The sequence below is a fragment of the Manis javanica genome, chromosome 11, assembly GCF_040802235.1.
Source record: "Manis javanica isolate MJ-LG chromosome 11, MJ_LKY, whole genome shotgun sequence".
Lineage (NCBI taxonomy): Eukaryota > Metazoa > Chordata > Mammalia > Pholidota > Manidae > Manis > Manis javanica.
In genome coordinates, this window is record NC_133166.1 from 52,857,148 (window position 1) to 52,873,216 (window position 16,069).

At 39.9% G+C, this 16,069-nt stretch overlaps 1 protein-coding gene across 5 annotated transcripts in view; it reads left to right on the forward strand.

Moving 5' to 3' along the window:
- Positions 1 to 3,951: 3,951 nt before the first annotated feature.
- Positions 3,952 to 16,069, forward strand: part of TCP11L1 (t-complex 11 like 1) — a 56,593-nt gene continuing 44,475 nt past the window's right edge. The window contains exons 1-4 of one of the 5 annotated variants that reach the window (XM_073216377.1): positions 3,952 to 4,238; positions 4,882 to 5,027; positions 6,404 to 6,504; positions 7,429 to 7,609. In XM_073216377.1, the coding sequence (XP_073072478.1) occupies positions 7,453 to 7,609 (157 nt within the window). In that variant the 5' untranslated portion in view covers positions 3,952 to 4,238; positions 4,882 to 5,027; positions 6,404 to 6,504; positions 7,429 to 7,452. Of the gene's footprint in view, positions 4,239 to 4,881; positions 5,028 to 6,403; positions 6,505 to 7,428; positions 7,610 to 16,069 lie in introns of those variants that run through there. The other 4 variants (XM_073216376.1, XM_073216375.1, XM_073216378.1 and 1 more) reach the window with 4 other exon arrangements.

Below are 16,069 nucleotides of genomic sequence, written 5' to 3' on the forward strand. Positions count from 1 at the left end.
ATCCAGAGAGAGGAATGAAGTAGACTGTAGTAAGAAGCAGAGAAGAATTGAGAGTGCCTGTGTGTCTTGGGGAGATAGGGCAGTACTGACCTCTAGCTCTGCCAGCCTTTTCTTGCAGTGAATTCCCCTTATTTTGAGGTCATTAGAATTTCCACTCCTTGCAGCCAAAAATCTTACTGAAAGGTGTCAATAGGTTTTCAGTATTTACAGGAAACAATTGAAAATATATTGTACATCAAGATTACAAGTAAGCCATTCCAAGTCAAATCAGTGGTTTTGGTATTGTAACAGTGTCTTCCCCACAAATGGAAATTGTTTATATTAATCCTTCAGGGAAGATAGGGGCTCTCACTAGGGTCATGAAGGTGGCCAATAGATCTTGCTAGGGAGATGGTTGCAGCCTGGTACATAGAATCACTTGGGAAACCTAGCTTTTCCCTGGCATCATCCCCAGAGTTTCAGATGATAGTTTTTGAATGCTGACCCCCCCCCCTCCACCAATGCCAGGAGAGTCTAAGGTGTAGTTATATGGCATATTAATCGAGATTAGAAAACCACTAATCTAGAGATTCTGTGGTACATTAGTCTGGACTCAAAAGATTAGTTGGGACTCAAAAGTGTGAACTCAATGTTTTCCTGGTGAATCTTAGTTCCAGTTAGTTGAGAATCTTTTTTTTTCCTTAAGTGAATCCTCATCTGAGGCCTTGGTATGTGTGTGTATGTAAGGGAAAATAATGTGCTAGTTAGTGAATGCTTTGAGGGTGGTTTGTATTATACTCAGTCTTCACTACTTTAGGAATAACTTCCCACATGTGATCTATTTAGTAGTTTTTGAAAGCACTAATTACATCCTTTTTTAAAATTAAAGTATTGACATACAATCTATGATGGTTTCAAATATACAACACAGTGGTTCAACATTCACCTGTATTATCAAGTCCTAACCCCCTCCATTGCAGTCACTGTCTAGCAATGTAGTAAGATGTTATAGAGTCATTAATTGTATTCTCCATGCTGTACTACTGTCCCTGTGACCTACCTATATTGTGATTGTGAATTATTGTGCCTCTTAATCCCCTTCTCCCTCCCCTCCACCCCAAACCCTCCCTTTTGGTAACCACTAGTCCCTTCTTGGAATCTGTGAGTCCGCTACTATTTTGTTTCTTCAGTTTTGTTTTGTTTTGTTTTTACACTCAACAAATGAGTGAAGCCATTTGGTATTTGTCTTTCTCTGCCTGGCTTATTTCACTGAGCATAATACCCTCTAGATCCGTCCATGTTATTGCAAATGGGAAGATTTCTCTTCTTTTTATGGCAGAATAATACTCCATTGTGTATATGTACCACACCTTTATCCATTCATCTACTGATATGGAATAGCTTCCATATCTCAGCTATTGTAAATAGTGCAGTGATAAACATAGGGGCACATGTCTTTTCAAATCAGGGATCTTGTTTTCTTTGGGTAAATTCCTAGGAGTGGAATTACTGGGTCAAATGGTATTTCTATTTTTAGTTTTTTGAGGAACCTCCATACTGCTTTCCACAATGGTTGTACCAATTTACATTCCCACCAACAGTGTAGGAGGGTTCCTCTTTCTCTGCATCCTCACCAGCATTTGTTGTTCCTTATCTTTTGAATGTTGGCCATCCTAACTGGTGTGAGGTGACGTTTCATTGTGGTTTTAATTTGCATTTCCCTGATGATTAACAATGTGGAGCATCTTTTCATGTGCCTATTGGCTATCTGTATTTCTAATTTGGAGAAATGTCTGTTCGGGTCCTCCACCCATTGTTTAAATAAGGTTATTTGTTTTTTTGATGTTGAAGCATATGAATTCTTTATGTATTTAGGATGTTAACCCCTTATCAGATAAATCATTGACAGATATATTCTTCCGTACTGTAGGATGCCTTTTTGTTCTGCTGATGGTGTCCTTTGCTGTACAGAGAGGTTTTTAGTTTGATGTAGTCCCACTTGTTCATTTTTTGTTTTCCTTGCCCAAGGAAATGTGTTCAGGAGAAAGTTGCTTATATTTATATTCAAAAGATTTTTCCCTATGTTTTCTTCTAAGAGTTTTATGGTTTCATGACTTACATTCAGGTCTTTGATCCATTTTGAACATCCATACTTTGATCCATACTTTTGTGTATGGAGTTAGACAATAATCCAGTTTCATTCCATCTTGTTTTGATCTAGTTATTTAACAATTTTTAAGGGCTACAGGTAGGGGACTTGCTTATTGCCTTCATTTCGTTTAAGGCATTGTGGGTTAACTGGAAGGTTTCACCCAGAATTTCCCTCCTGGCCTTGGCCTATTTGCATACCAACGACTGTTTACCACAGCAGAGCCTCCAGTCCATCTGGGGTAAGGAGTGGAGAGTGGTGGCCATTCTCTCCTTCCCTCTGTTCCTGGTGCATAATTGGTCTGGTGCCCACCAGTTACCAGGAACCCACCTATGGAGTTCCTCCTAGAAGCGGCAGGCTGGGGAGTGCATGCTGTGGCTGGAGGGACAGATGGAGCTGGCTTGCCAGAGGGCAGGAGAGGAAGGACTTAGGGGTTGATGAGTGGAGCTGAGCAAGTGGGAGGCAGAGAATACCACCTGAGAGAAAGACTGAGCTGTGAGAAATAAAACCTTTCCCCAAACTCTCATCTGTTGTCATCCATCAGTCTGAACAGATTCATAGGCAACTCGCCCCGAGCAGGGTACCCTCTCCCTCCCAGAGCTACAGGCATACATAATTTATCCTCAGTCTTAAAAGCATTTTTGCAAATGAACAGTTAAATGAGTCACACATGTACCTTTTACTTTTGAATATAAGGCACAAAAACTTTTTCTATTAGTGTAGTTTGCTATCAGTGGGGAAAATGAACTTCCTATGGATAGGATCCTCACCTGACCCTAAATTACTTGATGATGTAATTGGCCTACTGCTAGGATAATGCTTCCACACCCATAGGCAATAAGCTATTATTGGCTGAGTCACTGTGTAAAGAGCTCTGCCCAGTGCTCTGAGCGAAGGCTGAGATGGATGTGGATTAATGGACCTGTAGACTGCTGGATCTGGAAGTGATTCTAGCCCTTGACCTATCGCCATGAGAATAAAGCCGAGTATAGACCCTTTTATCCCAAGAACATTCAGTTGTCATTTCTTGGCTTCACTGAATCCATAGTGAACTTCCTGGAGGCTGAAACCCTCAAGCAAGACACTATTTTACTGCTATAGGCTGAGAAAAGCATGGTTTTTTTAGAGAAGCAAGTAGTAGTCCAAAGCCAAGGCAGTCACAGCCTCCACTGCCTGGGACGAAGGGAGGTAAGGCTCCAAAACGGGCTTGTCTTAACCTATTTTTCTTTTTTGGAACACAAATGAAATGCACTGAGTAAACCAAGCTGAACCCTCATGGAAACCATTTGCCTCCACGGCTTCCCTCTTTCAGAGTTAAAATTTTGGTCTTTCTATATAGACAAAATGTAAGTCAGTTAGATAAAAAAGGTGACCCCCCCCAAACCAAACTGACGCTGTACCATTAAAATGAGGCTTGGTGGGCACTTTTAAACAGCAAAATGAAGGGAGGGAGATAAGCTACACCTACAAAACAGGTGCACCTACAGAACAGTGTTTAAATTTGAAAACTCGGGCGGGAAAGGCTTTGCATGCGGTTGCGGATCAGCAGCCTCTCCTTTTCCTTTACTGGCCAGATTTGGCGCCCGCTCCCCGTCCCGCTCCTCTTCCGCTACCCGCCCCGGCCTAGGTGCCCGCCTTTTAGTACGGAAACATGGCGCAGCCCAGCCCAGCGTGGGGCGCGCTCCTCCCGGCTCCCAGTCACCGCCCATTGAGCCCCCATGGGCAGGCCCAGAGCCTACGGCATCTCTGGGCGGAAACAGCGCCTCCCGGCTCTAGCCATCGCCTACTGCGCCCCTTGGCCGGCACGAGGCCGCGCGTCCGGCCTTTCCGTACGGGAACATGGCGCCGCCCTGCGTGGGTGCACGCCTCCTGGCTAAAAGCTGCCTCCCCTTTCCCGACGCCGAGGAGCGGTCGCGTTGGCCGCTACCCACCCGAGCCGGGCGGGGAGGTCCGCCCGCAACGCGGAGAGGGATGCGGCCTCTGAGGGGCAGAGGCTGAGGAGCCCCTGCCCGCAGCGCGTCGCTCGCCGCTCGCCGCTTCCCCCGCGGCGCCGGCCCGCGCCTGATTCCTGGCCGGAGCTGCAGGAGGGAAAACGCCGACTCCACGACAGGTGAGGGCAGCGGGCGCCGAGGCTAACAGCCCTGCCGGGCTCGCACGGGAGGCGCGAGGTCGCAATCACAGGCATTCCTTCGCCTTTCCCCGTCAGGCTGGGTCCCGGTCGTGTCGGATGGAGGCGAGGAAGCGGCAGGGACGGCGGGCGGGTGGACATAGGGCGGCCTTTCTCCCATCCCTCGAGGCTGTGCTCTAGCTGCACCCCGCTTCCATAGCCTGCTCCCGGCCCCGCCACTCCCTCGCCAGCCCAAACAGTTGTTTACGACGGAATCTGGACCCTGAGAGTGAGTGGCATGAGCGCCGGAGGAAGTCATTGCCGGTGTCGGTGGACAGAGCACCTTTCTTTGGCTGAAAGACCTTTTCTGCTGGGGAGTCTCCTGTGTCCAGTTTGGGTCCAGCGTGTGGCTCAGATAAACTGTCTTCACGGCACCTGCGAGGATCCTCCTAACCCATGGCTCCCTTTTTAGGCAGAGCACGAGTTGGTGACTGTTGAGTGAATGAGATCACTGTAACCAATTAAATTGTTCTCTGCTGCATCCTATAGCCCTGTAATTATAAGTACCATTTGTGGAAAGCCGGTTGTGTGCCAGCAGCTTTTACACAGTCTCTGTCATTTAATTCTCCCCCAACCGATGAGGTAGGTAGCTGCATTTTACGCATGAGGAAACTGAAGTTACACAGCTAGTAAAGAGGCAGAATTGGAACCAAGATCTGTGTCTGAGACCAACGCCCATCCTTCCACAAACACTGGCATCACAGAGATGACACAGCTATCAACAAATACTGGGTACCTGTTTGGGGAATATACTTATAGATATGGAGCATGTATAGGAAATATGGTTGGTCTTGGACCTTAAGAAGTTGAAAATCTAGATGAAAAAAATTTAAAAAGTAGAAACTAGCAATTTTATAATCTGGCCTCAACCCATCTTCCCGTTTTATCACCTGCCACTTGTTCTATCTTTTGTGTGCCTTTGCTTGTGCCTTTTCAGAGAACTTGCCCCCCTTGTCTTTCTTTCCTTTTTTATTAAGGTATTATTGATATACACTCTTATGAAGTTTTCACAAGAAAAACAATGTGGTTACTACACTCATCCATATTATCGAGTCGCCCCCCCATACCCCATTGCAGTCATTGTCCATCAGTGTAGTAAGATGCCAGAGTCACTATTTGCCTTTTCTGTTGTACACTGTCTTCCCTGTGAACCCCCCTTACATCATGTGTTGCAATCATAATACCCCTCAATCTCCTTCTCCCTCCCTTCCCACCTCTCCTTCCCCACCCCTCCCCTTTGGTAACCGCTAGTCCCTTCTTGGGGTCTGTGAGTCTGCTGCTATTTTGTTCCTTCAGTTTTGCTCTGTTGTTATATTCCACAAATGAGGGAAATCATTTGGTACTTGTCTTTCTCCGCCTGAAACTTGCCCCCCTTTTTACCTTCTCTGCCCCTCCAAACATTTTTTAATTGGGTGAACCATCTTTCCAAAAAGACCAGCTCAAATGTCACCTTTTCCTGGAAAGGTTATCCCAACGTCCTTGCAGGCTGAATTAGTTCCTCCCTCTGCTATATTCCCTTTGTGATTTCATAATGCCAATTAGGGTTAAATCTCATTATGTTTCCTTGTAAATATGTCTGTGTCCTCCTTAGACCATGCGTTTTCATCTTCCTGTTCCTGTTTAAATAAGATATTTTGATCTGTGTTTAAGACAATGGTGAATGCCTGATGTCCTGAAACCAGCCCTACGGAAGTTCAGAGAAAGGTGCTAACAGGACACCTGGGAGGAGGTGGGGCTTGAGGTTAATTTTAAAAGGATGGGGTTAGTTTACTAAGCTGAGTGTCAGAGACCTGGAAATCCTACCTTTCCTCCTCACTGCATAGAATGACTTACTTTCTGAGCTCATTCTCAACATGTGAAGAGGGTAAAATTAGAAGTGTTTTTGTTTGTGCTTTCTCATAGAATATGCTAGTAATATTATCTTTTGGATCTTGGAGCATTTCCAGAGCCTAATAGGATTTAGGACAGAGAAAAGATGGGTGTCTGCAGTGGGATGTTGGAAGGTAGAGGAGAACTACATTAAAGCAACCTTCATATTAATAATACAAGACTGAAAATGTCAGTTCCAGTAGCTTTATTCTATTTAATGGAGGTACCTGAAATTTCAGATAATTGTATCAAGTGAGTCTTCTGTTCAGTGTGCGGAAGTGAGTCTGCCAAACCTCCAGAAGCAGTCAACGTTTCTTTTGATCCCTGGATTATCTTTCAGGTGTGTAATGAAGTCTAATTAGTGCTTTGAATACGTTTTGTGATCTTTAAGTGCTAATAGTGCAAATGCTAATTATTTGCAGTATTGTTAATGCAGGCATGTGTCTTCTCCTTTAATTAGAAATACTTTAGGAATAGAGAACTCTATGAAAAAAACTGGGGAGCAAAAAAACTTGACAAAAACTTTGACAGTGAATAAGAGGCTACTATTTCAGGCCTTTTTTAACTGGCCCAAACCAATGCTTTAAGTGTAAATCCTATTCTAATCAGCAACTAAAAATATTAAAACCCCACCAAACCACATATATTATGGTTTTTTGTAACTTTCTATTTTACTCACCATTTTTTCCAGCTGACTGGCAGGGAATTAATAAAAATATTTGCTCCACATATTCTTCTTCAATGCCTCATAAGGTTCGACCTAGCTGTCATCCTCAGGTATCTTATCTACAAAATAGGATCAGGAAACCAACTCCTCAGCACAGGGTCTTCATTTGGAAGCTTGAGTAAAAGTATTATTTCCAAAGAGTTTTCCTATCGGCTCTCAGGAATGAAAGTAAAGAATTGAAGAATTGAATCACTGTTTGATTAAAATAGAAACAGGAAGTTTATAGTGTTATCTTCCAACAGTTTAAGGCCTGTGTTCTTGTAACATGGTACTCAGGAGTGGGACAAAATTATTCAGACTAGTTACTCTCTATCTGAGGCACAGGCCCATAAATTTGATAAGTTACAAGTATCATATTACAGGTGTCTGTTTACTCAGTGAAGTAGAATATTATAGCTGGTTAAGATCTTAGCAAGCCCATTTATTTTACAATGAGAACACTGAAACCCAAAGAGAATAAATGATTTGCCCAGAGGTACTCTGCTGCCTAGTGACCGAGCTAGAACATTTTGGTTCATTTTTTTTTTTCTTTCCTAGGAAAGTGAATAAACTTAATTGAGAATGTCTGAAAACCTTGACAAGTCCAATATAAACAAAGCAGGAAAATCAAATGATTCTGAGCAAGGCCTTGAAGATGCTGTGGAAGGTTCTGATGAAGCTTTTCAGAAGGAAAGAAAGTCGGGCTCTCCTAGCACCCAAAGAGTACAAAGACCTCACTGTAAGCAAGTTTGACTTCGGTTAGAAGCAATATTATAATTGTCTTCAGATTATATTTAATAGGCTTCCTTGTACATGTGGCCCTGAGCTAGATTCTAATACCATGATAACATTGCCAGTAATTAGTATTGAAGAATAGCAACAGTTTCTCACATACCAGCCTAGTCACTTCAGGGTTTTCAATTGCTTGAGAAGTTAAAATTTTAGAATAATGTCCAGAATGATACTGTCTTCCTCCAGTCTCAGTGACATTCCAATTTCTCTAAAGTGCTTTGAGAAATAGAAGGGTGGAGTGCAAATTGTAGCTTTAATTAAAAGGGTGTTTGAAAAGTCTGAGGCAGGTTCCAGCCAAGACTGTGCTTGTGCAGGTTAAAAAAAAAGTCTTTGAATGTGAGTGAGGTCACCACACCCTAACTTCACCGCCTGGGGACTTAGTTCCCACGAGGTGGAGGGGATTCATCTGCTGAATGTGTGTGGTGAAGTCATTTCAGATCCCTGGCAGGGAGCAGGTCTTATAGATGAAAGGGTGGCAGTTTCTGCACAAATTCCCACCAGTTGCCCCAACTCATGTCTTTTATTAAGAATGCTTAAACTTTTTGAAGTGAGTCCAAAAATGAAAGTTTTAAGAGGGAGTGTCATAGTCTAAGAATGTCAATGTTGATGTTATCTCTTGAAAGTGTGGATGATCAGTAGTTCTTCGTATTTGAAGGAAGTACAGACATTTTGGGGTTTAAGGTGTGTTTCTTCTAAAATGATCAAAGACCTTCCCAAGTAATTTATTAGTTAACATAGTATTCTTATAGCAAACATTTGTGGAACGCATTTTATTGTGGTTTATTATCACATAGATTTTGATAGATACACTACTAAGTCAAATTGTGTTCAGGGAAACTTGCTGTTAATAACTGTTTATCATGCATGTTTTAGGTCTTGTTTCCAGTATGTAGGGTTAGAAAGCTTCTATTTTCCCATTTTTAAAATGATGAGAATACACTTACGTCTTAGGGTAGTTGTAAAGATTAAATGAATTCATGTGAAGCACTTAGAACAGTGCTTGGCACATAATAAATGCTTGATAAACATTAGTTGGTAATACTGCTAACTAATATATCTTTTGCATTTAAAGATATCGGTACTAATTGCTGCAATGTGGACATGTATAGTTACATTGTTTTATTACCCACAGTTTCTCTTAAAAAGGACATTCAGTTTAAATCTGCAGTCATTCTTTGATTGATGGCCTTGTGTTTGGCATACTGTCAGTCTGATGGCATGACTCCAAGTTAATGTCAAGCCTACACTAGACTATGTTATCCGAAATTGTAGTTATGTCCTTAAGGCAAGAATACTTGTCCTGGGACTTGATCAAGGGTTAGAGGATTCAGGAATGGCCAAAAAAGTATGTCAATAATTGTGTGTATGTACATTTTTCTAGGAAGAAAGTTATGGAAGCTTTCATTAAATTTTCATAATGGTCTGTACCAAAATAAGATTTGAATCAATGCCCTAAAATATTTCATCTGGATTCCTTTCCTTTTCTCCTTATTAGTAATAAGTAGATAGATACAGGGCTATGGGCCCTGTGGTAAAGCTAAGACACCATAAGCTGGTGACCAGGTCGGGAGGCATCACTGCTCCTGTAGAGTGTAAATAAAAATTTACAGAATATGAAATTAACTGTCTGCAGACATCTCCCCCAAACAGTATAAATACAGTTGCTGGGTTTAAAGTAACTCTAAAGTCACTTCTGGAATTCTACAAATTAAAATGTAAATAGCAAAAAGATAACCTTTAGTCTTACAAATTGTAATACAGAGTAATATTTTAAGGTTAGAATTGCTGTTGGTAACTGTGATGTTGTGATTTATAATAAGAAATGTATATTTGGTGTTGGTCCTTTTTCTGGCTCAGAGCTCCTTTGGAATTTCATTAAGTGTGAAAGCTGAAGCTGTCTTTTGATATGACAATGAGGTGACTTTAGGAGAGCACCTAGGTAACCTAAGGGTCTGGGTTGGTTGCCAGAGGACCCAACCTTGTGTTCAGAGGGTTGGAACTTTGAGTCCCACCCCACAACCTCCAGGTCAGTGAGAGGGGCTTGAGATTGAATGAGTTGCCAACTGCCAATGATTTAATCAGTCAAGCCTATGTAATAGAACCTCCATAAAAACCCAAAAGGATGGGGTTCAGAGAGCTTCTGGGTTGGTGAACACATGGAGGTGCTAGGAGAGTGGCATAGAAGCTCCATGCTCTTTCCAGACACCTCCCTATGCATCTCTTCCATTCGGCTGTTCCTGAATTATATCCTTTTACAATAAACCAGTAATTAGTGATCTGTGAGCCATTCTAGCAAATTAATTGAACCCAGGAGGGGGTTGTTGGAATTATGTATAGCTGATAGATCAGAAGCAGAGGGACAACCTGGATTTGCAACTAGGTTTGAAGTAGGGGAGAAGGAAACAGTCTGGTGGAACTGAGCCCTTAACCTGTGATATGACTCTTTCTCCAAGCAAATGGTGTCAGAATTGTAGGACCCCCAATTGCTTGGTGATTTGTCAGAAAAACCCTCACACACACCCCCAATGTAGGAATATGGCATGGAACCTTTAGTAACTAGTATATAATATTAAAAAAGGAAAGATGGCTGGCTTTTGAGAATGGGAGGTGGTGATTTGATTATAAAAGATGGTGTGTTCTTTAAACTTAGAGATCATTAGAGTAAGGATTGGTAAACTGTTAATGTTTCCTCTGAAATCCTCTACTTCGTATAATCTCACAAAGCACCTTCTGTAGTATTTAATCACCTTGTTGAACAGTTAAAGATGCTGTATTCAGATGAAAAAATCAATTGTTATTGTAGTTAATATTTCCCATTTAGCATGTTGTTTTATTAAATCAGGTCCTTGTGAGTTTAATGAGTAGATCCCAGTCATCCTTAAGATAAATGGATGACTCTGATTTCTTACATTTCCAAAGCTCATGACTAATCTTTGAATTATGGTGTCTCTGTATTTAATCAATCAGTACTTATTGAGTGCATACTGTGTTTCAGTGACTCTAACTCCAGGGAGAGGAAATCCCAGGGCAAAATACCTCTAAAACTGAAATCAGTCAAAGGGAGAAATAAAATTTAAAACCGGTTTATTGCTTACAAACTGCGGTCTGGGCTGTTTCTCTCTCCTGCTTGGGCAGAAGCAAGGAAGACCTCCCTTCAACTTCTCAGGTTCAGAAAAGCCCTCAGTTGCCCAGGTAATTACCCATTGATCTGGAGATGAACTACTTCTCTCCACTCCCTAGGAATGCCTGTTGATATGTAGATGCACTAAAGCTAGGCGAGATGTTCTGGAAATATTACAATTTTACCGACAGTGACTTGTTCAAGGTCACACATAACAAAGTTTAGAGGGAGCTGAATTTCTTCCTGATTTGCTCTGCCCGTATGATGAGGCAGCATATAAAATGTCTATTATCATCACTCAGAGTCTTAAAATTGTTGAAAAATTGTAAATTTACTGTGAGAAGTTGGTGTGTTTCTTTTACTTTCATAATCTGTTTTTTGTATTTAAGTATGTCAACATACAACATTAGTTTCAGGTATAGAACATAGTGGCGCAGCAACTACATACATTATGAAATGCTCACTGCAATAATTGTAGTTATCATCTGTCACCATACAGAGATATTAAAATGTTATTGACTATATTCCCTATGCCATACTTTTCATCCCCAGGATTTATTTATTTTATAATTGGCAGTTTATACTTCTTTATCCCCTTCACCTATTTCGTCTATCCCCTCATCCACCTCCTCTCTAGCAACCACTCATTATTCTCTATATTCATGAGTCTATTTCTGTTTTTTTGGTGAGTTTGTTTGTTTTGCTTTTTAGATTCCACATATAAGTAAAATCATATAGTATTTGTTTTTCTCTGCCTAACTTATTTCACATAGTGTAATATCCTCTAAGTCCATCCACATTGTGAATGGCCAGAGTTCATTCTTTTTTATGGCTGAATAATATTCCATTGTTTATGTATACCACATCTTCTTTATCCATTCATCTGTTGATGGACACTTAGGTTGCTTGCATATCTTGTTTATTGTAAATAATGCTGAAATAAACATAGGAGTGCATGTATCTTTTCAAAAAATTAGTGTTTTTATTTTCTTTGGTTAAATACCCAGAAGTGAAGTTACTGGGTTGTGTGGAAGTTCTGTTTTTATTTTTTTGAGGAACCTCCATATTGCTTTCCACAGTGGCTGCACCAATTGATGTTCTCACCAGCAGTGTAGGAAGGTTCCATTTTCTCCACATCCTCACCAACACTTGTTATTTCTTGTCTTTTGAATAGTAGCCATTCTGATTGGTGTGGGGTGATTTCATTGTGGTTTTGATATGTATTTCTCTGATGATTAATGATGTCGAACATCTCTTCATGTGTCTGTTGGCCATCTGTATGTCCTGTTTAGAAAAATGTCTGTTCAGGTCTAATGCCCATTTTTTTTTTTAATTGAGGTATCATTGATATACAATCTTATGAAGGTTTCACATGAGCAATATCATGGTTTCACCATTTAACCATATTATCAAGTCCCCCTCCACCCCATTGCAGTCACTGTCCATCAGGATAGTAGGATGCTATAAGTCCTTACATGTCTTCTCCATGCTATATTGCTTTCCCTGTGACCTACCTAAATTGTGATTGCTAATTACAGTGCCCCTCAATCCCCTTCTCCCTCCCCACCAACCCTCCCCAACCCTTCCCTTTGGTAACCACTTGTCCCTTCTTGGAGTCTGTGAGTCTGCTGAGTTCCTTCAGTTTTCCTTGGTTGTTATACTCCACAAATGAGTGAACTCATTTGGTACTTGTTTTTCTCCACCTGCTTCTGCCCATTTTTTAATTGGACTTTTTTTGGTATTAAGTTGTATAAGTTCTTTATATATCTCAGATATTAACCCCATATTGAATATATTATTTGCAAATATCTTCTCATTCAATAGTTGCCTTTTTGTTTTGTTGATTGTTGTCTTTGCTGTGTAAAAGCTTTTTAGTTTGAAGTCCCACTTGTTTATTTTCACTTCTGTTTCCTTTGCCTGAGTAGACAGATCCAGAAGAATATTGTTAAGGCCAATGTCTAATAGATTACTGCCTATGTTTCTTTTAGTTAGGAGTTTTATGGTGTCAGGTCCTACATTTAGGTATTTAATCCATTTTCAGTTTATTTTTGTGTACAAAATATAAGGAAATTGTCCACTTTGATTCTTTTGAGTTTTCACAGCACCATTTATTGGAGAAACTTTTTCCACATTGTATATTCTTGTCTTCTTTGTTGTAAATTAAATGACCATGTAAGTGGGGATTTATTTCTGGGTTCTCTGTTCTATTCCATTTGTTTATGTGTCTATTTGTATACCAGTACACACTGTTTGGATTAATATATCCTTATAGTATAGTATAAAATCTGGGATTGTGATACCTTATTTTTGTAAATTTAAGATGATGATACATTTGAATATTTTTGTAAAACCAAGGTTAAAACAAAACTCAGAAGCTCTTGTGACAATTTCTGAATTTTTAAGAGATAAGAACTCAGTAGAGCTAATAATTCCTGATGCCTGATATTAATATGCCACAGTGGAGGTCCCATTTTCTGATAAGTGGCAACAGAAAATACTAGCTTAAAGAAATATCATAATTAGCGTGTGTACATATGTGTGTATATATATGTATATATATATAGTGTGTATGTATATGTATATGTGTTTATATATATATATAAGTATATATGTGTATGTGTGTGTGTATATATATACACACATATATATAATCCCTAAGTACCTTATAATTTTTAATCAGCTATTGAAGTGTGGTTTATCTATAATACACCAATTTTAGGTGTGTAATTTGTAATTTTGACAAATACATTTAAAGTTGTGTCACTACCTTCACAATCATGAGCTGCTAGAAAACATTTCCATCACCTCCCCAAATTCTCTTGTGTCCTTGATAGTGAATCATTTTCCCCTATCCCTAGCCCTTGGCAACCACTGATCTGCTTTTTGTCACTATAATTTTACCCTTTTTATAATTTCATATAAATGAAATCATACTGTGCATATAAACATAGTCTTCTATATTTGACTCAAATGGGATAATGCTCTTAAGATTCATCAGTATTTGTACATATCAGTAGTTTGGGTTTTTTTAAATTGCTGAGTAATTTGCTGACCACATTTGTATCAGTTACATAGTAATACTACAATTTGTTTATCCATTCTGCAGTTTATAAACATTTAGACATTTGAATAAAGCTGCTATAAACATTTGAATACAAGTATTCACATGGCCATGTATTTTCACTTTTCTTGGGTAAAGAACTAGGAGTGGGATTACTGGATCTTGCAGTAAGTGCACGTTTTATTTTGTAAGAAACCAAAAGACCGTTTTCCAAAGTGACTACCATTTTATATTCTTACCACTATGTATGGGCATTCGAGATGTTCTGCATCTATGCCAGTACTTTGTATGATCAGTCCCTTTAATTTTGGTCATTCTAGTAGGTGTGTAGTGGTATCTCAGGATGGTTTTAATTTGCATTTCTCTGATTATGAAGGAAAAAACCTACAGTTTTACACATGGTGGGGAAAATGCAGTCCTTCCTCCGGTGTTTTTCTCCCATGTTCTCCCTTACTAATCACAGAGAACATTTCAATTCTGGGCACGAAATATATGTTCTTTTCTCCCCAGCAGAGACAACAGAGAATTGCCTCTGTGATGCCAGCTAGATATCCTACAATCCAACTAAATTCTGACACTGTTTACCTGGAGATAGCATCAGCTCTCAGAGGTTAAGGGCTCAGTCCTACAAGACTGCCCCATTGCACTTCAGATGCCAGTCACAAGCCCTGTGCTTCTCTGACCAACCAGCTATGGATCAGAGATCCCCAAAACCCCCTTTTTGGGTTTGATTAATTTGTTTAGGAAAACACATTTACTAATTTATTAAAGGATATGTTAAAGGATAAAGATGAACAGCCAGATGAAGAGGTACATAGGACAAGGTCTGGGAGGGTCCCAAGCACAGGCGCTTCTGTCCCTGTGGCATTGGTGTATTATCCTGGTGTGGATGTGGTGCCAACCTGGAAGCAATCTGAACCTCCTGTGATTGGGACTTTATGGAGGCTTCCTCATGTAGACAATTATTAATCAATTATTAACTTACTTTCAGCCCCTCTCCCCTCTCTGGAGGATGGGGAATGAGACTGAAGAGGGTTCCAAGCTTCTACCTGTGGCTTGGCCTTTCTGGTACCCAGCCCCCATCTGGGAGTCAACCAGGAGCCCGCTCAGAGTTGCCTCAGTAGAACAGAGATGCTCCTAGTGCTCTTATCACTTAGGAATTTACAGGGACTTTAGGAGCCCTGTTTCAGGGATGGGGTCAAAGACCAAATATTAGAACAAGAAATGTTGCTTGTATTCTTATCACTTAGGAAATTACAAGGGCTTTAGGAGCTTTGTGCCAGGAACTGGGGTCAGAGATCAATATATATATTTTCTATTATCCACACTGATAATTAGTGATGTTAAGCATCTTTTCATGCACCTACTGGCCATTTGTATTCCTACCTTGGAGTCTGTTCATGTCTTCTGCCCATTTTTTTTTAGTTGTCTTCTATTATTGAGTTGTAAGAGTTCTTTATGTATTCTGAATTCAAGTCCTATATCAGATATGTGTTTTGCAGATATTTTCTCCTATCTATGGCATGCCTTTTCATTTTCTTAATAGTTTTCACAGGACAAAAGTTTTAAATTTTGACAAAGATCAATTTATCAGTTTTTTCTTACATTTTGGCTTTTTGTATCCCATACAGAAATTTTGCCTAACCCAAGATAAGATTTCAACTGTGTTTTCTCTTAGAAATTCTGTAGTTTTAGCTCTTATATTTGGTCTGTGCTCCATTTTGAGTTAGTTTTTATTTATCATGTGAGGTGAGGATTGAAAGTCATTCTTTTACATATAGATATCTGATTGTTTCAGTGCCATTTGATAAAAAGGTTAATCTTATTGACCACATTTGTATCAGTCTATTTCTGGATCCTTTGTTGTGTTCAATTGACCAATATATCTCATGCCAAAAACACAATGTCTTGATTACTATAGCTTGATAGTAAGTCTTGAAATCAGTTAGACTAAGTCCTTCAACTTTATTCTTTTTCAAAAGAGTTTTGGCTTTTCTAGGACCTGTGCTTTTCCATATAAATTTTCAAATTAATTTGACAATTTCAACGAAAAAAGCATCCTGGGATTTTGACTAGGATTGCATTTGATCAATAGATCAGTTTGGCAGAAATTGACATCATGATGAGAATTTCTATCTGGGCTTTGCTTTATTATTATACTTTACCAATGTCCATAAAGCAAATTTATTTATTTATTTAATTAATATTCTCTGGAAATGCTGAGA